At 60.9% G+C, this 21,153-nt stretch overlaps 3 protein-coding genes across 5 annotated transcripts; 1 reads left to right on the top strand and 2 right to left on the bottom strand.

Moving 5' to 3' along the window:
- Positions 1-212: 212 nt before the first annotated feature.
- Positions 213-4,718, top strand: TMEM79 (transmembrane protein 79). The gene is made up of 4 exons (XM_082333274.1): positions 213-961; positions 1,895-2,725; positions 2,989-3,202; positions 3,480-4,718. The coding sequence occupies exons 2-4, from the start codon at positions 1,993-1,995 to the stop codon at positions 3,682-3,684; spliced, it is 1,152 nt and encodes a 383-aa protein (XP_082189400.1). The 5' UTR covers positions 213-961; positions 1,895-1,992; the 3' UTR covers positions 3,685-4,718.
- Positions 4,719-4,990: 272 nt separating this feature from the next.
- GLMP (glycosylated lysosomal membrane protein) lies at positions 4,991-10,511 on the bottom strand. Of its 2 annotated transcripts, XM_082333273.1 has the most exons (6): positions 10,323-10,511; positions 8,819-9,076; positions 7,969-8,151; positions 7,591-7,809; positions 7,194-7,471; positions 4,996-5,924 (listed from the first exon to the last, which is right to left on the bottom strand). In XM_082333273.1, exons 1-6 carry the CDS (start codon positions 10,389-10,391, stop codon positions 5,756-5,758), a joined length of 1,176 nt encoding a protein of 391 aa, XP_082189399.1. In that variant the 5' UTR covers positions 10,392-10,511; the 3' UTR covers positions 4,996-5,755. The 2 variants fall into 2 exon arrangements, with proteins under 2 accessions (XP_082189398.1, XP_082189399.1); XM_082333272.1 differs by lacking the exon at positions 10,323-10,511 and having other exon boundaries at positions 4,991-5,924; positions 8,819-9,684.
- A 196-nt stretch (positions 10,512-10,707) lies between these two features.
- CCT3 (chaperonin containing TCP1 subunit 3) lies at positions 10,708-19,619 on the bottom strand. 2 transcript variants are annotated; one of them, XM_082333271.1, is made up of 14 exons: positions 19,462-19,507; positions 17,896-17,957; positions 17,381-17,431; positions 17,223-17,285; positions 16,527-16,623; positions 16,024-16,141; positions 15,648-15,834; positions 15,045-15,194; positions 13,729-13,861; positions 13,188-13,269; positions 12,882-13,062; positions 12,313-12,558; positions 11,575-11,706; positions 10,708-10,951 (listed from the first exon to the last, which is right to left on the bottom strand). In XM_082333271.1, the coding sequence occupies exons 1-14, from the start codon at positions 19,490-19,492 to the stop codon at positions 10,847-10,849; spliced, it is 1,638 nt and encodes a 545-aa protein (XP_082189397.1). In that variant the 5' UTR covers positions 19,493-19,507; the 3' UTR covers positions 10,708-10,846. The 2 variants fall into 2 exon arrangements, with proteins under 2 accessions (XP_082189397.1, XP_082189396.1); XM_082333270.1 differs by lacking the exon at positions 10,708-10,951 and adding an exon at positions 10,976-11,367 and having other exon boundaries at positions 19,462-19,619.
- Between the last annotated feature and the right edge of the window lie 1,534 nt (positions 19,620-21,153).

The following is a 21,153-nucleotide window of genomic DNA, read 5'->3' as shown; positions in this document are numbered from 1 at the left end:
CGCGCCGCTCTCGCGAGACTTCCGGCGAGACGGGAGAGCGGCGGGCAAACATGGCGGCGGCGGGGCCGGCCTCACCTCGCGAGAGTTTACCCTCTCGCCGCGCCAACACTTAGTGCTGGCAACATGGCGGCTGCGCGGCGTCATCTCGCGAGAGTTCTCCCCGCCCCTTACGCACACGCACGGCGGCCGCGCCAGCACTTAGTGCTGGCAACATGGCGGCCGCGCCGGCGTCAGTCAACGCGCTGTGTTGGTCGCCCACGGGCGGTGGGGCTGGTGGCCGGAGCCGGGCCTGAGGGGGTCCCGCTGTGGCCTGCTGGGTCCTCCCTATGGTTGCCCTACGCCATGGGCCCGGCAGGAGCTGTGGGGCAGGCGTCCCTCTCCCTTGGTGCCTCAGGGCCGCCGGGACCCCTGTGGGGGCTCGAACGGGGGCCACCCTCCCTCGTTGTGGGGGCCACGGGCGGCCCAGCGGGAGGGAACGGCGGCAGGAATCCCTCCCCGGTCCCGGGCATCCCTTCGTGCCCTCGTGTAGCACGAAGGCCTGGTGCTGCGGGCTGGGGCTCCCCAGGGCCCCCCGCCCCTTGGGTGCTTCACCTCCTGGGCACGGCCCCGGCCCTGACAGGAGCAGCCATGGCCGATGAGCTCTGGGGCTTCTCCTTCTCCGCCAGGCCCTGGCCCTGCCGCCAGCCCTCCCGGCGCAGAGACCCCCCGTCCGGGGCCGTGCTGCCCTGTGCTTGCCCCTCCGCGGCGGCTGTCCCTGAGGACGCGTCCCCGGGCGCGGGACGGGATCGGGAGCCTCCTGGGGCGAGGCTGCTGCGCCTGCCCCTTCCCGCCCAGCCCCACCTTAGCTGGTTAAACAGGTTTGAAGTCCAGACGGCGGAGAGACGGTGGAAGCATTTCGCAGGCTCCCAGCGGGGCTGCCGCCGCGCGGCCCCCAGCCCCATGGCCCCCCGCCTCTCTCCAAGTAAGTCTCGCAGCGAGGGGAGCCGGGCGCCAGCTTCCTCCCGTGTCCCACGGGGCGATGAGGGAGCGGGGCTGGGAGAGGGGAGAGAGAGGGGTGCGAGGCCCAGGAAGCTGCTTCAGCCATACTCCCTTGCGCAGACTCAGACGAAGCCGAGCCACTCTGTGCCTCAGTTTCCCCATGCCTGCAGCCAGGCCAGGGCTCTTTCTGGGGGTGCAGGGACGAACGTGCCCAGAAGGGAGAGAGAGATTTTCGTGGCAGGAGGCTCCCGTGCCCGCAGCCAGCAACACCTGGGACGGGCTAAGAGACGGGGATCCCCTGCTGAGAGGGAAAAATGTGAGATTTCGGCCTGGATCTCCTGCTCCCCCATAGCAAGCGGCACCCAGCAGCCTCCTGTGCCCGCCCCAGGTCGGTCTCAGCCACAAGAGGCAGCAAATCTGTCCCGTCCTGGCTTTAGCTGTGGTTCCTAGATGCGGCCTGCCTGGCTCTCCCCAGGTATCGGGGCTTGGCTGATGCTGGCACGGAGCCGCAGGTGGAGCCGGGCAGTGTCCAGCTCCCCCGAGTCACAGGGCTCACGCCCAGCCAGAAACCCCGGGACGTTTGGCCGGGTGGGGAAGCAATTCCCAGGCTGCCCCAGTTTTGCAGCCAGACCCGCGCACCCGGGGCTGATCAGGCGCCCAGCTCTGGGCAACGGTGCCCGCACGCATGGTGCCACGTGCCCTGATCCCGCTGCCGTGGGCCGGGAGCACTGGCAGGGCGGGAGAGCACGGAGGCGCTGAGCTCCGCTTTCCCCTAACAGCGGACGGGCAGGCAGGTGATGAGGACCCCAGGGGCGGCGGCTGCCGATTCGCATCCCATGTTGTGACTGGGGCTGCGTGCACGACCCCAAACCTCATTTCTGATGGGTTTTTGTCTGTCTCCTTTCTCCTGGCGCAGGGTGAAGCGGAAGGGACGGGAACCTAGTCCCCTCCTGACACCCCAAAACGCAGGAGCGTTTCTTGCCAGCCCCCAGCAGTACTGAGCCGGCCTCTCTCATGGCTGCCGCTGACCCCGTCCTGCCCCCGGAGGAGGTGGCTTTGCTGGAGCTGGGGAAGGTGGCCCCGGCCACCCCCCTGGACAAGGTGCCACCAGCCCCGGTTGAACACCCGGAGGACCCTGATGCCACCCTGCCGTGGGACCGGTGCCAGCACAGCGCCCGGGGCCAGCCGGAGCCCGTGGAGCCAAAGAGGCGCTCAAGTCCTGAAGGGGGCTGCGAAGACCCCGAGGAGGCCGCTGTCACCAGCCCCCCAGCTGAGGCCGAAGACGAGGAAGCCCCTGGGCTGCCTGTGATGGCGACCCACGTCTCTGTGCCCATCGACCCACAGTGCATTGAGCGGACACCCGGCAAGCAGAAGAAGGAACCCACCCCGTGGCTGCGGGAGGAGGGCAAGGGGGGCTACGTCCCCCACAGCGACAGACCCGACGGCCTCCGCCAGAAGCAGGTCTTCCTTTCCGTCAGCCCCTCGTGCTACAGCGACCCCCTGGGCTTCGAGAGGCGAGTGGCCAAGCCGCTGACCGAGGGGCCACGGTGCCCATGCGCCAGGGACTGCGGCGCCGGCAACCTCAAAGCCGTGGCCTCGGTGGTGGGGGCCCTGCTCTTCTGCCCCTGCCTCATCTACGGCGCCTACGTCTTCCTGCCTTTTGATGCCCCGCTGCTGCCCACCGTCAGCGCCCGCCTGGTCTACACGCTCCGCTGCGCCGCCTTTGCCACGTTCCCCATCGTTCTGGGTGAGCCCTGGGGTTGGCGTGCAAAGCCCCTCGCCCCCGTCGCTGGGCTGCGTTATCCCCGGGGCAGCGGGGGCTGTGGGGAGCGGTGAGCAAAGCCGGGGCTGAGCTCTTTGCGGCTCCATCGCTCCCACCAGGAGCCGCAGACTGAGTTTTTCCTACCCTCTTCCCACCCTGTCGCGCCTCTCGCTGGTCCTCCCCCAGCCCTCGGGCCCCAGCGCTGGTTTTCACTGGGCGCCCGCTCAGCCCCTCTCTCTGCCCCCCAGGAATGATCGTCAGCGGCATCTCCCGCCTCTGCCTCTCCGCACTGGAGCCCTTCGGGGAGCTGCAGCGGGAGGTGGAGATCCACCGCACCTACGTCTCCCAGTCCATCCATCTCTTCATCCTCTACTTCTTCAACATGGCTGTGCTGGCCACCTACCTCCCCCAGGAGGCCCTCAAGCTCATCCCCCTGCTCACGGGGCTTTTTGCCATCTCCCGGTAAGCGACTCCTTTACCCTACCCGGGCTGCGGCAGCGCCCAGGGTGCAGAGGGGGTCTGTCAGTGCCAAACACCACGCCTCGGTGCAAACTCTGGCGGCTCCTTGCCCGGCCAACGACAGCCAGGAAAGCCGGCAGAGGGGAAGGGTTGCTCCATCCCTCATCCCGCAGCGGCCGTGCCTGGCAAACCCTCGCGGGGGTCAGAACCCCTGAGCGAAGCTGGGTGCCGGCCCCAAGGCATCGCCCTCGCTGATCCCGTGCCTCTCTGCCCTTTCCAGGTTGATTTACTGGCTGTCGTACGCCATCGGGCGCTCCTTCCGCGCCTTCGGCTTCAGCATGACCTTCCTGCCCCTCCTGGCCATGCTACTCTGGAACCTTTACAGCATGTTCATCCTGGAGCCCGAAAACCTCCTTGCTGTGGCAGCGCCGAAGCCCGAGGACGGCTCCAAGGATGGCGGAGCCAAACTCCGGTACTGGGGGTGAGGGAGGCCCCGGGGAGATGGGGTGCCTGGACCCCACGGAGCAGAGGGGCTGAGCCCTCCTCACTGCCCTGCCGGTGGAGGGGCGCAGGCAGATCTGGCTGGGCCCCTGCTCCCTGCCCGGACCCGGCAAGGTTTTGCTGGGTGACCGGGGTTGATAGAGCCAAGCTGTAAAACCCTCTGCACTGGGAGCTGCCTGCAGGAGGGCCAACAGGGCCTGGAGCAAGACCCAGCGAAGCCCGTTCCACGAGGATGGGTTGGGATTTGCCTCACCTCCCGCTGGAGCTGGCTTTGCCCAATAAAGCCCTGCACCAAGTGGCTCTGTGGCTGCTTTGGGGAGGGTGGGTTAAATTCCCCTAGGAATCGCTGCTGCCAGGACCCGTAGCTTTGCCCACGGGATGCCATCATCCAGCCCCAAACCGATGTTTCCCCCAACTCCATCTCCCAGCGCTGCAACAGCCGCACCCCAGCTCCTGGGTCCCTGCGTGGCGCCGTGGCCAGTCCCGCCCAGCTCGGCCCTCCTCCTCTTCCTCCTGGTGGGGGTTCAGCACCCGCTTCACGAACCAGTTGGAGCCCTGCCCCAAGGAGGGACACGGGGAGAAGCCGGGATGGGTGAGATGGCAGCGGGCTCACCGCTGCCTAGGGACGGCCGATCCCCCCCAGGACGGGCACCCAGCCTGCACCCCTCGGCCCCTCTGCAGACACGGAGGGACCCCGCGGAGTCCAGCCCCATGCAAGTCCAATTCTCTCAGTCCTCCAATTCTCGGGCACAACCCAAACCAGTTAAAAATCCACCAAATAAAGGGAAAGTTCCTCCACCTTCCATCTGCCACGTGTTCGGCTTGTCCCACCTCCCGTCCCCGACGGCTGCGTCACGGGAGCGGTTCACCCGCTGCAGCCCAGCCCAGTCAGCGAACGGGAACCGTCCGACCCTTTCAAATGCGCTTCTCCGCAGGGACAGGGCCCACGGCCAGGGCTCGCGCTGACCCCACGGCTCGTAGGCAGAACCACCCCAGAGCACCAGGAGCTGCCGCGGGGCACGAGTCAGGCCAGGGGCAGGGAGCCTCCCTCCTCTCAGAGGCCTGGTTTCGAACCTTGGCTCCTGCCGAGTTCCCTTTAATCCCCACAAGGCCCGAGAGCTGCTCTCCTCGCGGTCGCCCGTAGCACAGTGTTTCCACAGGAAACTGCTCTTAGAAGTCCACTTTATTTGGTCAAAGACAAGTCAGTGATGGAGAAGATGAAAACGCAGCACACCCCTAAGTGACGCCGTACCTCTGCAAACACCGAGCAGCCACGGACCACGCTTGCCCCGTGGCTTCAAGCACCTGGATAGCACCTCTGAGCCAGCCCTGCGGAGCCAGCGGCCGCAGCTAACCCAGAGCAAGGCTGGATCGGCCCTGTACGGGCTGACAGGACGTACCTGAGCTCAAGAAGCTGCTGCAAAGCAGCACTGGGTTTCCCTCTTGTACCAGCAGCCCTCACCGCACAGCAGAAAGTGCCTGTTGGGGACCGAGGAGTCCGCGAGCCCCAGCTGGGTGGAGGGGGGCTGTTCTGGGATGCCCCCAGCACAGCGAGAAGCAGCAAGGCACCCTGCACGCTGGCAGGAGCGGTACTGGTCCCCAGCCCCGTCCTCCAGCCCCTGCTCCTGGCTCGGAGCCACCCAAAGAACCCTGGAGCGCTCTGGAAGCGGCACAGGACAGGGCGCAGCCAGTCCCAGCTTTGCTTGGCTGCAGACATGGCAAGAGTGGTTTTATCCCTTGGGAGAAGGCGGATCATTCCACGGCTCAAGGCAACCCTGACCAGCTCCCCCCGGTCACTTCCCTAGGCTGGATGGATCAGGAAAAAACAGAGGAAGAAGTGTAATCAGACGTGGGATCTGGGCAGGAGGAGGGAGCAGGACAGAGGGATACGCGACGTGGGCAACTGCTGCAGATGTTGCCCTGGTCCCCTCCGAGTCTGGACTGCGGGGACGAAGGGGAAGAGAGGAGATTGGAGCCCCTGCAGCAGCCGCGGGCGTTTCCTGGTGACAAGAGAGAGCCAAGAGACCCCGGGGGTCTCTCCAGGGACCGTCGCAGTCAGTTGATGGGCTCGTACTCGGAGTACCGTTTCCTCTGGGCAAAGAGGACGACGCAGCTGCCCACCAGGAGCATCACCATGGGGGTGCCCAGCGCCACGGCCATGATGGAGATGACGAGGGGGGAGAAGGTGTCCTTGGGGGGCTGCCCGAAGCCCAGCAGCGCCGACCTGCAGGAAGGGATGGGACAAATCAGCCATGGAGATGGGGATCAGCTGCGTCCCACAGGTGGAATATCTGGGGCTTTCTACCCTGGTAGGGTCAGGTCAAGATTTCTTGGCAGGATCCCACATGGGGCAGGAGAGGGGAGGGGTGAGAGGATCATGGAATCGCTTGGGTTGGAAAAGACCCTTAAGCTCATCGAGTCCAACCGTTAACCCAGCGCTGCCAAGGCCACCACTAACCCATGTCCCCAAGCACCACGTCTGCCCTTCTTTTAAATCCCTCCAGGGGTGGGGACTCAGCCCCTGCCCTGGGCAGCCTGGGCCAGGGCCTGACAGCCCTTTGGGGGAAGGAATGTTCCCTGATACCCAACCCAACCCTGCCCTGGCGCAGCTTGAGGCCGTTCCCTCTCGTCCCATCGCTTGTTCCTGGGGAGCAGAGACCGACCCCCCCGGCTCCAGCCTCCTTTCAGGCCGTTGCAGAGAGCGAGGAGGGCTCCCCTCAGCCTCCTCTTCTCCAGGCTGAGCCCCCCCAGCTCCCCCAGCCGCTCCTCCCCAGCCTTGTGCTCCAGCCCCTGCCCCAGCCTCGCTGCCCGGCTCTGGCCACGCTCCAGCCCCTCCATGGCCGCCTTGGGGTGCGGGGCCCAGCGCTGAGCACAGCATTCGAGGGGCGGCCTCGCCAGTGCCCAGCGCAGGGGGACGATCCCTGCCCTGCTCCTGCTGGCCACACCGTTCCTGACACAAGCCAGGGTGCCACTGGCCCTCTTGGCCACCTGGGCACCCTGCTGGCTCATGTCCAGCGGCTGCCGACCAGCACCCCCAGGCCCTTTCCCGCCGGGCAGCTCCCAGCCGCTCTCCCCACGCCTGCAGCGGTGCCCGGGGTTGTTGTGCCCCCAGGGCAGGACCCGGCCCTGAGCCTGGCTGCCCCTCACCCCGGGGCCTGGGCCCATCGACCCGGCCTGGCCAGGGCCCTCTGCAGAGCCTCCCTCCCTCAGCAGATCAGCGCTCCCGCCCGACTGGGTGCCCTCTGCAAACCGACTGAGGGTGCCCTCGATCCCCTCGTCCAGGTCATCGATAAAGATACGAAACAGAACCTGCCCCAGCACTGAGCGCATCAATAAACTGCAAAACTCCTTGCTACAGGATCATAGGAAAACACAGACTTTTGAAAGGGGATCGTTATTTAAACAGAGACACCCTCTAACCTCGCGGTTCCCCAAGCTGCAAGCTGTTAGCGGCTGGGAGAGCGTCGTTTCACGCGCAGCGGGCCCCACTCACCAGCTAAGGTAGCGCTTCTCCTGGTAAACCTTTCCCTCCTCTCCCCCGAAGGAGATGTTGATGGCGCTGACGGTGTAGGTGCTGCCTACGCCCTCCCCAAAGTAGGCGCGGACGATGCTGGACGCGGGCAGGGTCCAGTTGGCTGCTTGCAGGCCGCGAGACCGGCACTGGATGCTGTCCTCGCGCCTGGGGGTCTGGGAGCCGTAGGCTGTCGCCTTCCACTGCAGGAAGCTGAGTGTGGAGCTGTCGTTTTGGGACTCGGCTTCCAGGGAGAGCATCTGGTGGTGAAGCGAGGACGGGAGATGGTCTCCATGCCAGGGTGGGGAGCCACGGGTCGCCCCAGATCCCCCTCACCCTCCTTCCTGCAGCCGGGGACCTCCCCAAGCCCGGCGCTCACCTCGAAGATGGTGGGAGTGTACTCGTCGTCGATGGAGCGCGCCGAGCGCAGCTTCTGCACCACCCCGCTCTCCTCCACCGTGGCCACCTCCAGCGCGAATCGGGAGCTGTTGCCCCGCGGAGCCACCCCAGCCAGGACAAACTCCACTTTAGAGCTGTTTGCCGTGTGCAGGAGGCTGGGCAGGCGCCCGTCACGGCCACTGGCCTCGTAGGCCGTCACCTGCAGGGGACACAGGTCAGAGGGACAGCACGATCACCGCTCGGGACACCGAGGAGCAACATTCCCTCTCTAGAAGGTGCTTTGGACGTGGCATTCGCCGTGTTCTCCCTACGGCATCCCGGCACGGTACAGCCCCCCTCCCTGCCCCTATGGACCTACCCGAAACGCCAGGCTGCCGTTGGAGAAGCTGCCACCGGGGTCGGCGGCCGGGATGCCCGCGAACTCGGCCGTCAGGGCCGTGTGGTTCAGCGTGCGATTGATGCTGTCCCAGGAAAAGTCGGCCAGGTCGTACGTGGGGTAGAAGAGCTCTTCCAGTGTTTTGGCCTCGCTGTACTCAAACACCTAGGGAGAATCACAGAATCGTTTGGGTTGGAAAAGCCCTTTAAGGTCATCGAGTCCAACCGTTAACCCAGCGCTGCCAAGCCCACCACTAAACCATGTCCCTCAGCACAACACCTACCTGGCTTTTAAATCCCTCCAGGGGTGGGGACTCAGCCCCTGCCCTGGGCAGCCTGGGCCAGGGCCCGACAGCCCTTTCGGGGAAGACGTTTTTCCCAATACCCAACCCAGCCCTGCCCTGGCGCAGCTTGAGGCCGTTCCCTCTCGTCCCATCGCTTGTTCCTGGGGAGCAGAGACCGACCCCCCCGGCTCCAGCCTCCTTTCAGGCCGTTGCAGAGAGCGATGAGGGCTCCCCTCAGCCTCCTCTTCTCCAGGCTGAGCCCCCCCAGAAGGGGAGAGGGGCCGGGAGCCACCAGCAGCTGCCATGGACACCAACCTCCGCGTTGTGCTGCGGGCCATGGGCTGCCGCCGCCACCGGGCAGAGGAAGGAGACCAAAAAGGAGCTGCCTTGGCCAAACAGCTCAAGGCACCGTCGCAGCTCAAGGCAGAGCAGGGCAGGACGCGCGAGGGGCCGTTTCGCCGCAGCTGGGACCCGCTCTGCCCCCAGCGACCCCCCCGTGTCCCCTCCAGCACGGGGCTCCCGGAGCAGGGCCACCTTCCTCAGCGGTACCTTGGTGAAGACAACGGCAGCGGAGTAGACAACGCTGCTGGGAGGGTCGATCCAGATGGCGCCCGCGGGAGCGGGCGAGAGCAGCTGGGTCCAGTTGACGCACAGGGCGCTGCTTCCGCTCTGCGTAGCCACCAGCAGCACCGCGGGGGCCCCGATGCTGCTCCAGACGTAGTGCAGGGTGTCGGCGGGCCCCGCCGCCCGCACGTGGAGGAGGTTGACGGAGGAGTTGTTCCAGCCCGGGTTGTACTGCATCGACACCTGCAGAGGAAGGAGAGGTCTCAGGGGGGACTCGGTCCCAGCGCAGGACGGTTCCAAGCGTGCGGCAGCCTGGGGACGCGCAGCCCTGGCACGCGAAGCTCGGCGTCCCTGGGAGCCGCGGAGGCGACGAAGCCCCACTGCGACCCACGCGAAGCCTGGCGTCCCTGGGAGCCGTGGAGGCAACGAAGCCCAGCCATGGCCCATGTGAAGCCCCACCGCAGCCCATGCGAAGCTCGGCGTCCCTGGGAGCCACAGAGGTGACGAAGCCCAGCCACGGCCCATACGAAGCCCCGCCGTGGCCCACGCGAAGCCACACCGTGGCCCACGCGAAGCCCTGCCACGGCTCACGCGAAGCCCGGCATCCCTGGGAACCGCGGGGGTGACGAAGCCCGGCCACAGCCCATGCGAAGCCCCGCCGCGGCCCATGCGAAGCCACACCGTGGTCCACACGAAGCCCTGCCACGGCCCCCGCGAAGCCCGGCGTCCCTGGGAGCCGCGGAGGCAAGGAAGCCCCGCCGTGGCCCACGCGAAGCCCCGCCGCAGCCCACGCGAAGCCCTGCCACGGCCCCCGCGAAGCCCGGCGTCCCTGGGAGCTGCGGAGGCAAGGAAGCCCCGCCGTGGCCCACGCGAAGCCTCGCCGCAGCCCACGCGAAGCCCTGCCACGGCCCCCGCGAAGCCCTGCCACGGCCCCCGCGAAGCCCGGCGTCCCTGGGAGCCGCGGAGGCAAGGAAGCCCCGCCGTGGCCCACGCGAAGCCTCGCCGCAGCCCACGCGAAGCCCTGCCACGGCCCCCGCGAAGCCCGGCGTCCCTGGGAGCCGCGGAGGCAAGGAAGCCCCGCCGTGGCCCACCCAAAGCCCCGCCGCGGCCCCCGCGTTGCTGAAGCAGCTCGGTCAGCGCTTGACATCCGGCTCTTCCCCAACTGCTTTCCGGCAGCGAGGCGCTGCCCTGCCCGCAGCCGCCGATCCCCCGCCGGGCCCGGGGAGGGAGGGAGGCGGCAGCGGGGTGGCGGCGGGGCGGGCTCCCTCCAGCTCCGGCCTGAGCCCCGGGGCGGGGATTTGCTCGGTGCGGGGCCCCGCGGAAGCCCCTTCTCCGCCCCAAACCCCGCAGCTTTGGGCCGCGCCACCGGTCCCAGCCCCGCGCAGGATCGGGCCCCCCAGGGTCCCGCCCGGGCGCTCGGCGGGGGGGGACGCGGGGGCCCGGCCCCGCACACGGCCGAGCCCCGGGGCCCCCCCGGTGCCCCGCTCACCTCCCGGCCGCCGGCCCGGCCGCCCGCCGCCAGCAGCGCCGCCAGCCGCAGCAGGGCGCTGGCCGCCATCTTGCGAGCCCACCCGCTCACGTGACCGCGCGGGGACCGCGCCCCCCCCCCCCTTAAAGGACCCGCGCGGGAGACTCTTAAAGGAGCCGCCGCCCTCCAAAAAGATTTCGGGGGTGGAGGGAAAATCGCGTCCCGGCCCAGAGCTCCCTGGCGGCTTCCACCCCTCCTCCCTGACCTGCAGGAAACGCGCAAACGGAGAGAAACGCCGTGTTTTATTCTCAAGGCAAACAGCAACAAATTAAATTAAGCATCAGCATCTCCGCCCCGCGCAGGGGCCCCTGGGGGGGAGATCCGCCCTCTCCCCCCCTTCGTGGGTTTCTTTTTTCCCCCCATCCCTCCCGCAGACTTCAAAACTTTTCCCCAGCTCAGCCTGGGGCCCGGGTCGTTCCCTCCAGCTCTTCCCCGGGGGCCGAGTCCCGGGCGCCTGGATCTTCCCCGCGCTGACTCCATCCCTCTCATTCCTGGGCCGCCTCCGGCGCGGCGGGCTGCTTGCTTTGATCGTCGCCCTTCTTTTTGTGCCCCGAAACAATGTCATCGATGCGGAGGAGGAGAACGGCAGTCTGGGGAGAAACCCCGGACCGGGGGCTAGTCAGGAGCTCAGCGCAAGGAATAAAACCCAAGCGACGCGGCTTTCACACCAAAGCACCCCCGCCTTGGACGAAACGATTGAATTACGCGGCAACGCAGCAGCGCGGAGAGGACACGGCGCCCGTCAAAGGCGGGCGGGAGCCCCGCGGATCCAGCAGATCACCAGAAAGGGACGCAGCCCTGCTCCGAGCAACCGCCTTGATCAACCGGCAGCGAGCCGACGCTCGAAACGGGATCTTTTAGCAGGGGGGGAGCAGCTCAGCGAGGCCGCGCAGACGAGGCGAAGGGCAGGAGCGCCCCGGGCCACAGCTGGATGCCAGCACCTTGCCGGCACCGAATTCCCCGGTCGGGGCGCTGGGAGCAGCCCATCCTTGCGACACCAACCGGTCTGCGGGGTTTGCGGGAAAAGGTGGGATTGAACACCACGAATTTTAGCCACGGGATCAAAAACCAACCCCAGTGAAAGCCCGAGCTCCCGGGGTGCCGCACCCCTTAGCGAGCCCGAACACCGGCGGGTGCCACGCTCGGCCTGCAGTGCTTACCCAAAAGTAACGTTCCCTTCTCCCCAAAAGACACCTTCCCCCTCTCTCCTTACCTCCACCGCCGTTTTGTAGGTCTGCAATTTGACGGCTAAAGGCTCCCAGATCCCCAGGTCCTTCATATCCACCAAGGCGCCGGTCTCCCCGTTGACGCCCCACGTCTGGCTGCCCTCCTGAGCGTGTTTTGCCTGGAAGCAGAAGGGCAGGTCACCCCCGAGGGAGCCCGGCGGCAGATTCGCCTTCTGGCGACTCCAACCGATCGGGGGCTCAGGAAACCAGTAAAAGGTCATGAGAATTTTCTCGGTTTGGGAGTTTATACAAGAGCGTGGCACTGAGCACCACGGGAAACACTTGTGTCAGACTGGGAGACGCTCGCTCTCTCATGCCACCCAATCCCATCGCAAAGGAAGATTTTGATTTTGTTCACCCTCAGGGTTTTCTTGTTTTGAAACTCTGCGTCCCGGTTTCAGCTGGGATAAGAGTTCATTTTCTTCTTTTTGTCTGTACCACGACACTCTGGTACCTCAAACCAGCTACTGAATTCCATTTTCAGGCTTTCAAATTTGGCACAAAACCTCCGTAAAAACATTTGCAGCCCAGCTAACGCAAAAAAAACACCCCCAACAACAGTCTTTCCATCACCTTCGATGGGTCGCTTACTTCAACGCAGCTTTGCTTTAGTGTAAAAGCCTACGACTAATTAAAAAGCTGCGCCCTCAGCGGCCCGACGAGCTGGGGAAGGACGACAGGAAGGGGCTGAAGCTCCGCAGATGACCCCGCGCCACGCGCCTTACCCTCAGCGAGGTCAGCACGCGGATGGTACTGGCGCCGCAGTTCTGGATCAGCGTTCGGGGAATGACTTCCAGAGCCTGGGCTACCGCGCGGTAGGGCCACTGCTCCACACCCGTCATGCCCTTGGATTTCTCCGTCAGCGCGTGGGAAACGGCCATTTCGGTAGCTCCCCCTCCCGGCACCAGCTGCGGGTCGATGAGGACGTTGCGACACACCTGCATGGCGTCCTGAAGGTTGCGCTCTACCTCCTGCAACAGGCGTTAAAACCGGAGGTTTAGGGGTTGTAGGGAAGCGTAGCGCACCACCAGCTGGAAGCGCGGCCTGCTGGGCCGGTTCCTCTGCAGTACGCAGGCGTCGCCTTCGCTGCACGGCACAGCCCACGGGATGGGAATTCTTTGTCGCTCCAGAACCCAAAGTGAAACTCGCGCTTGCTTCATCCGCACGCAACAGCTGCTCCGAAGGAAGCAATGACTTCTTGACACCAAGAAGGTGGCCAGGACAGGAGGGGAAGCATGTAATAATAAAATCAGTAATAAAAAAAAGGTAATAAAAATAACACGTAATAACTTACTGCTAGGATTTCCTTGCTGGCTCCACGCAGAATGATAGTGCAAGCCTTGGGGTCTTTGCAATCAGTGATGAAAGCAAAATACTCATCTCCTATTTTTTTAACTTCAAAGAGCCTGGCTCCGGTTCCCACGTCCTCCTCCCGCAGCTCATCCGTGCGACTCACAATGCGAGCTCCGCAGGCCCTAGCACACGAACACCCCCCAAGTCAGACGCTCGCAAAGAAGAACCGGGGAGAAAGGGCGAGATGAGAACGAAAACGCGGTGCCACGGGCAGGCAGAACGGGCTCCGGCGAGGGGACGCGGTTACCTGGCGATCCGGTTGTTGTCCGTCTTTCTCACCCTGCGGATCGCGGTGATGTTGGCTTTCATCAGGTAGTGTTGGGCCAAGTCTGAAATCAGGTTTGCGCCATTTTATTGATGAATCAGCGGTATCACGACAAACTTTGTGTGTCTTTAAAGTAAAAAGGGTTATGGAAAGAAAAACCTAAATGCGGCTTCTTAAACCAAGCTGCAAGGCAAAATTACAGCGCAGCTTTCCGTGGTTTGCTAGACTCAGCCTCGCTGATATCTTGATATCATTTCCAAACGCTGGAAGAGCAAAACATTATTTTAAGTGTCCGTGTTCACAAGGCAACCTCGAGAACCAACTTCAACGCCCGCAACGTAGAACTACTTGCTAGAAGGCTAAAAAACCAAACCAAACCAGGGTCAAAATCAGGTTTATGGGGGATTTTTGTGAGGTTTTTTTGGGGGCTTGGGGTTTTTTTTATTACTGAACAGTGCATTCAACACAGCAAGAACCTCACTAAGATGAATTCAACACAAAGAAGGATGACACGTGTTATTACCAGAAATTCCTTTCTCTGTGATGACCAGATCTGGCTTGACTCTCATCAGATCCTCGCACATCTGCTGAATGTACTCTTCCTCCATCTGCAGGATGCGGGCAAAGTCTTCCTCCCGCGTTATTTCGATATCGGTCTGCACAGAAAGAGGTGTAAAGATCTTCCTGTATTCCTCCCAACCCTTCGCCGAGTAAGACACAGATCCCCTGGCCTGAGTGATCTTAACTCCTCCAACATTGCCTGGGGGAGAGTTAAGAACTACGCTACCAAAAATACCGGCGACAAACCGGGACGCTGCGGCAGTTTAACAGTGTCAATTAAAGCACAGAAATATTTGGCTCTTGACCATCGCTTAAGATACACAAATCCCTGTCGCTGCTTCAGTGAGTAAAAGCTATATAAATATATTTTTATAAAAAGATACTTGTTTTTATTTCGACCTTTTTCTCCAGGGCACTGACCCCCCAGCAGAATTAGCCTATACATGCACAAGGTCTCTGAAAGGCACAACACGGAGAGAGCCTTTTGCCGCTCGTGCTTTTAACTACCAGGATTCCTTCACTTCACTCATCTTCAGTCCAAAGCTGCGGACATCTCCAATAGGAGTTGGGCCTCTAACAGAACACGGGCCTGGCGAAGAGCAAAGTCAGGACCCTGAACTTTAGAAAAGCCAACTTTCAACTGGTTAAAGATTTAATGGATGAGATCCCTTGGGAAACTGTCCTTAAGGACGAAGGAACGGAACAGAGCTGGCAACTCTCTAAAGACACTTTTAGAGCGCAAGAGCTCTCCATCCCCCTGCGTAAGACATCAGGCAGGGCAAGAAGGAAAGCGGTGTGGCTGAGCAAGGCCCTCCTCCCCAGCCTAAGGCGTAAGAAGGCACAGCCAGTGGAAGCAGGGACACGGAGCCCGGGGGGAGCGCAGGGAAATGGCTAGGACACGTAGGGGTGGGATGAGGAAGGCCAAGGCACAGAGGGAACAGAAACTGGCAAGGGATGTGAAGAATAATAATAAGAAGGGGTTCTGTAAGCACGAGTCAGACTCTTTATAAGGGCAGATAGCAATAGGACAAGGGGGAAGGGTTTCAAACCGAAAGAGGGGAAATTTAGATTAGACGTTAGGAAAAAATTCTTTACTCGGAGCGCGGCGAGGCGCTGGCGCAGGCTGCCCAGAGAGGCTGTGGACGCCCCGTCCCTGGCCGCGTTCAAGGCCAGGTTGGACGGGGCCCCAAGTACCCTGCTCTGGGGGCTGGAGTTAGGCGATCTTTAAGGTCCCTTCCAGCCCGAGCCATTCTGCGATTCTACGACGACTTGCTTTACCTGGCTCTCTCCTTTCTTGTACTCTAGCGAACAATCCAGAAGGACAATGCGTGGATTCTTAATAAGGCGACGCATCCTGGGGTGAGTTACATCTTTATTCACCATGATTCCGCGCAAAACGCAGGAGTCTTCGCTAAAGCCACCTGGAATCTGACAGACACAAGAAAAGGGGAAAATAAGGCAAGTGCATCGGTGCTCCTGAAACCATCCGTCCCACGTACTGGAAAAGGAAAACTCTAAGTAACCATGACGCACCCAGCTCACAATCTGAGTTCATTTTAAGAGCGCGCTGACTTAGATGAAGCGAAAAGCCGTGGAAGAGCTTGAGAAACTGCTCACATCCTATTGCCTGGCAACATGTGTTTGGAAGGCGGAAACCGGAACAACTTAAATGATCTTTTTGGCAAATATTTTAAGAGTTGAAACAACTGCCCCTGTTTTCACTGCAAAGCAGCGAAGCTGATAGCACGGACTAAAATATTTTCAAGGGTTATGTTTGCGGACTGCAGATCGGTAGCAGAAAATTGTTCCCACTGCATCCGAGGAACGAGTTCAGAAGGAGAAAGGGGCACACAGGTCAGAAACGGTTCAGGACGTACTCACCTTTTCGACTTTTGCATATTTTTTAATATCAATTTCCTTCCTGCCATTTTCTTCAAACTCCACAGTCTTAACAGCATCAAGAGCAATGCTACAGGCCAAGTCAGACCAGCGGTTTATCGCCTTGGTATTTATAGCGCTCTTTATGATTTTAAGCATCATCTCTTTGTTGTTCACATCCACTGGAGTGCTGACACAAAGGAAAAACCAAACGGTAAACCCAGTATTGCTCCAGGCTACAATCTATTCATAATCCCACTGAGTCCCTCTCCAATTCTATTAAGTTATATTTTATTAACGTGAGTCCCTGAAGAATCATCTCCAGGCAGCACAGAAAGCCCGTGTCCCTTCTCGCTAACTCCCACCAGCCCACGCTTACCCGATTTTCTTCAGAATACTGATCATGTCATCCAGAGCCTTTCGATAAGCCCCGATGATCACAGTTGGGTGCATCTGCTGTTCAAGGAAGTGTTCGGCAACAGAGAGCATCTCTCCAGCTAAAAAAAAAAACCCAAAACCCATCAAAATTCCCCAGGTAAGTTAGTAGAACAATCAACAGTCAAGAGAGGAGAACAGCATGCCAGAGAAAAAGTATCTGCTGTCCACGCAGAGAGCTCTAACGCCATCTATACCTTTCTTTACACTTAACTGTGCTTGGCTCAGGGAAAGAACCCAACTTTCCAAAGCACGGAGCTGATCACCTAAGGCTCTAATGAACCCAGCATTCTCTTCCACAGTAAAAAGAAATACAGATCAATTGTAGGGTTGGTAAATAACGAATATCTGTCTCATTAAGGCACACTCACTGGGCTCTGATGAGCAAAAAGGGCAAACTTCAGCCTTAACCCGTTATAAAAAGTGTGTCTTATTCACCCTCCTTACCAAGGATAATTACAGATGTGGTCCCATCTCCAACTTCTTCATCTTGAGTACGGCTGATCTCGATCATTGATTTTGCAGCTGGATGCTGGACTTGAATCTGTGCAGGAGCAAACGGGATGGTTTTGTTCCAGAATACTAAAGCCGAAACTTCTCGCATCGCTCAATGGAACGAATGCCACACCTTTGAAACAACCAAAGGCAGTCTGTCCAACTACAGCAAAGATTTGTCTTCCTTTTTGAGACCTAAAATAAGCCCTTGTATTTCACAGTATTGTGTCTCCCACAGTTTTTCAGGCGTTAGGATTTTTGAGATGTTATTTCAACAGCACTTGCACCAGCAAGACGACAGCGATTTCTTGGTCTAATTATCTGGCATCGTAACAGCAAACATCTACTCATAAGGTTTTGATGCAAGCAATTATAGCTACAATTCCCACAGAATTTACACCAGTCTTGTAAAACCTCCGTGAAAACTTACCACCCTGGGATCAAACCTCGTTTTCTGAGGAGGAAGAGCGCTTGCTGGAAATATTTAATTCCTCCCCAGTAAGCACCCTTCTTGGCACTGCTGTTTAGTACTTGCTGGCTCTCAAGACAGAAGATGAAGCAACACAGTTCCACCGGCAGCTACGTAACTGGATCCTGGAAGATTCCGACTCGCGTGTTAAGCAAGACAATCCTCCAGGAGAAACTTACTTCTCTGAGAATGGCGTTGCCATCGTTGGTCATCACGATCCCGCCCATGGGGTCCAAAAGCATCTGCAACCGGAAGAGAAGCGATATTTGCACGTATTTGCATATGTGTAGCGTTTCCAGTCAGTACGCAGCAGGGGTATTTCAGCAAAAGTTCTCACCTTCATCATAGCTCTTGGTCCTAAACATGTTCGGATGATGTCAGCAATAGTCTAGGAGGAATAAAAGAAATGAGGCAATACAGGAGGGCATCAGAAAGTCTAAAAAACCCATAGTCTCTATGAAACAAGCAGCCACTGCAAAATTTAAGTGACCCACTGACTCTGCAGTTGCTTAGATGCAGCAGGAGTTAAGAACTGTGTGGGACTGAGAACACGGGGGATTATAAGAGCACTGGCACCACACTAAGTTATTCTCTAAATCAGCTGTCAGAACGTACACACTTTCAGATTTTGCAGAGAAAGAGGTTTCAGTGGGTGAAACCCCTCCGTGTTCAGTTACATCGCACCTATTATCTCAACACTGAAATTAATTTTCCTATGCTGCTTCTACTCTGGATTCATACAGACTAGAGAAAACATGCTTCGGATCCAGCTTTCCCTCTTAAATACATATATGTGCAAACACATAGGGGAAAAAAGAAGAATCGAAATAGCCTGACATGAGAATACGGTACCTTAGCAGCAGTGATGTTTCCAGCCTGGACTTTTCTTCCAGACTCACGTTTCATATTCTGACCTAAAGCGCATAGAAAAAAAAAAAAAAAAATTAAAGCACAAATATAACTTCAATCTGACCTTACCAAGAAGTCCAAGACTGAAACAGCAATACTGACAGCGCATCAAAGACACCCTCTCAGTCACACACCGCCGATATATGAGGAGCTCTAAATCAAGAGTTCACAATATAAATACCACAGCCGCTCCAAGAAAGCACAGAGGAACGTCAGTGAAAACCAACATTGCTTATTGTAAGAGAATTCCTGATTAGCATCCTAATTCAACGGAGATAAAACTTTGCAACCCTCAAACATAACCTGCTCCCCCAAGAAAAATCGAACAGCGGTGACTCACTAGAATCTGCAAGATCCCACCAAGCCTAGAACTGCTGCACAGTGGTTTTCAGTCCAAAAAAGTTACAGATGCTCACACGCCGTAAGAACAACACCGGTTTAAAATTAAGTTTTTAAGTCAATTAAGTGTTGCTCGGCCTTCGTTGGGGTGCGTAGCCACTGCTGTACCACAGCACACAACCATATTTGGGGACCAGCTGCCACAAGAGTCTGCCCTGAAGGATCTCTCGGCCCGGTGCTGCTTTTCTTTTATTACAAGCCGAGACTGGACGAGCACAGATTCCGTCAGGAGTGGATGTCTCTGCATACAGTTACAAGGCAGAACAGAAGAAAGCAACAGGAAAAGCAGCAGCAAGAATGAGGGAAGCAGGCCGACAGCAAAGGGGCCCTGGGCTACAACCGCCTGCCTCTTGGGTTAACGGTGAGCAGAGCAGGTGGAGAGATGAGAATCCCAGAATGGTTGGGGTTGGAAGGGACCTTAAAGATCAGCTGGGTCCAGCCCCTGCCACGGGCAGGGACAGCTTCCACCGGACCGGGCTGCTCCAAGCCCCGTCCAGCCTGGCCTTGAGTATTTCCAGGGATGGGGCACCCACAGCTTCTCTGGGCGGCCTGCGCCAGTGCCTCAGCACCCTCAGAGTGAAGAATTCTTTCCTTTTATTTCATCCAAATCTCCCCTCTTTCAGTTTAAAGCCTTGACTTTAAAGAATAAGAAACCCCAGCAGAATGAACCCCCCTGGGGAAGTCTCCTATTGGAGGGCGGTGAATCACAAAGCGCAAGGGGCTCAAACGGGAGGGCGCCAAGCACCGCGCTGAGAAGCACACGAGGAGCCGAGCTCTGCCAGGAAAGGTTCACCGAGGAGCGGGGGCTCCGGTCGCCGGGCAGCTCCCGCGCAGGAGCAAAGCGGGGCCGCGGACGGAGGGGGGGCCCGGCCCCCCGGGGCTGGGCAGCGGGAGCCTGCGGGGACGGGAGAGCTCGGGGAGAGCTCGGGGCGTGCCGGGGCCCAGCGCAACCCCCCGGAGCAGAGGGAGCCCCGGCCGGGCTGGGGGTCTGTGAGGCGAGGGGGAACCAACATGGCGGCGGGGAGGGCGAGAGGGAAAGGGGGACCCCTCCCCTCGCCCTCCGCCACCGGGGGCCCCCCGGGAGGCCGGGCCGGAGGCGGCAACACTCACTGAGAACGAGGACGGGGCGCGGGCCCATCATCGCGGCGGCGGCGGCGGCTGGAGCGCTGCACCCGGCGCGGAACCTTCTGGAGACGGCGAGGGCGAAGCGGCCGCACCGAGAACTGCCGCTTCACCCTGCCGCGACACCCTACCCCGCCTCGCCGCGACGGCCAATCCCGCCGCGCACCGCCGGCCCGCGCTCCAATGAGAAGGCGGCGCTCCGCCTCCCCGGCGCTCAGAGCAAGTTCGGTTGAGAAGCGAGGCCCCCCAGCGCATGTGGGGCCGCGGCGCGTTGGGCGGGGCCGCGCGGGACTGCGCATGTGCGGGCTCCCCAGGGCCGGTGCGGGGGGGGGGGGGGGCTCATTGCGCGCACGCAAAGGGGGCGACGAGCAACCGTCGGGCGGCCGCAGCGGGGACGCTCCCCTGCCGCGCTCCCCGTTGCATCTGGGAGACACCGGAGCGGGATGCGACGCCTCCGCAGGCGGGCGGAGCGGCGGATCGAGCTCTCTGAGAATCGCGTGTGGAAGTCCTCAACGTCCACCCCCCCCCTTCCCATTAGCGCTGTGGTCTCGCCCGCCCCGCGCCGCAGCGCACCATGGGAGCGGCGGGCTGCCGCGAGGCATGCTGGGAGCGGTAGTCCCGGGGGGGGCAGCGGCCTCCCCGCCGCACCTCGCCCCTTTCGGCGGCTCAGGGGCTGAGGCGGAGCGGCCTGGCCGGACCCGAGCCCCTCCCGGTGCCCCGGAGGCTCCGGTGTCCCCTGAGAGCAGAGCTCCTCGGCCTGCAGCTGTGAGGCGTCCCCGCAGCAGCCATTCCTGTCAGGGCGCGCGTCCTCAGCCCCGTCCCGTTGTTCACCGTTAATTACCGGGAAGGAGGGCACCAGCGCCGTCCCGTTTGCCCTTTCACAGCCCCTGTGCCTACGAAAGTTTCCAGCTTGTCTGATTTATTTTTTTCCCCTCAAATTGTTCTGCTCAATAACAAAGCTTTGTCTTTCTCCCCCATAGTTTCCCGCTCTCTTCCAGCCCACGTGGACCCACCGACTGCTAGCCAGGAAGAAAAACATACAGAAGTAGATTGGCTGCAGCGACCTCTGATAGCAAACTGCTGCTTCGTTAAGGGGCTCTGCGGAGAAAATCAAGCCCCTTCTTTGTCAAAACAATGGGGGCACCACAACCCCGGGCACCGCTGCAGGCGTGGGGAGAGCGGCTGGGAGCTGCCCGGCGGGAAAGGGCCTGGGGGTGCTGGTCGACAGCCGCTGGACATGAGCCAGCAGGGTGCCCAGGTGGCCAAGAGGGCCAATGGCACCCTGGCTTGTGTCAGGAACGGTGTGGCCAGCAGGAGCAGGGAGGTGATGGTGCCCCTGCGCTGGGCACTGGTGAGGCCGCCCCTCGAATGCTGTGCTCAGCGCTGGGCCCCGCACCCCAAGGCGGCCATGGAGGGGCTGGAGCGTGGCCAGAGCAGGGCAGCGAGGCTGGGGCAGGGGCTGGAGCACAAGGCTGGGGAGGAGCGGCTGGGGGAGCTGGGGGGGCTCAGCCTGGAGAAGAGGAGGCTGAGGGGAGCCCTCATCGCTCTCTGCAACGGCCTGAAAGGAGGCTGGAGCCGGGGGGGTCGGTCTCTGCTCCCCAGGAACAAGCGATGGGACGAGAGGGAACGGCCTCAAGCTGCGCCAGGGCAGGGTTGGGTTGGGTATCAGGGAACATTCCT

This window comes from Platalea leucorodia (genome assembly GCF_965183815.1).
Source record: "Platalea leucorodia genome assembly, chromosome: 24".
In the NCBI taxonomy this organism is placed as follows: domain Eukaryota; kingdom Metazoa; phylum Chordata; class Aves; order Pelecaniformes; family Threskiornithidae; genus Platalea; species Platalea leucorodia.
The sequence above is the reverse complement of the archived record's forward strand: the minus strand, read 5'-3'. Positions and strand labels throughout refer to the sequence as shown.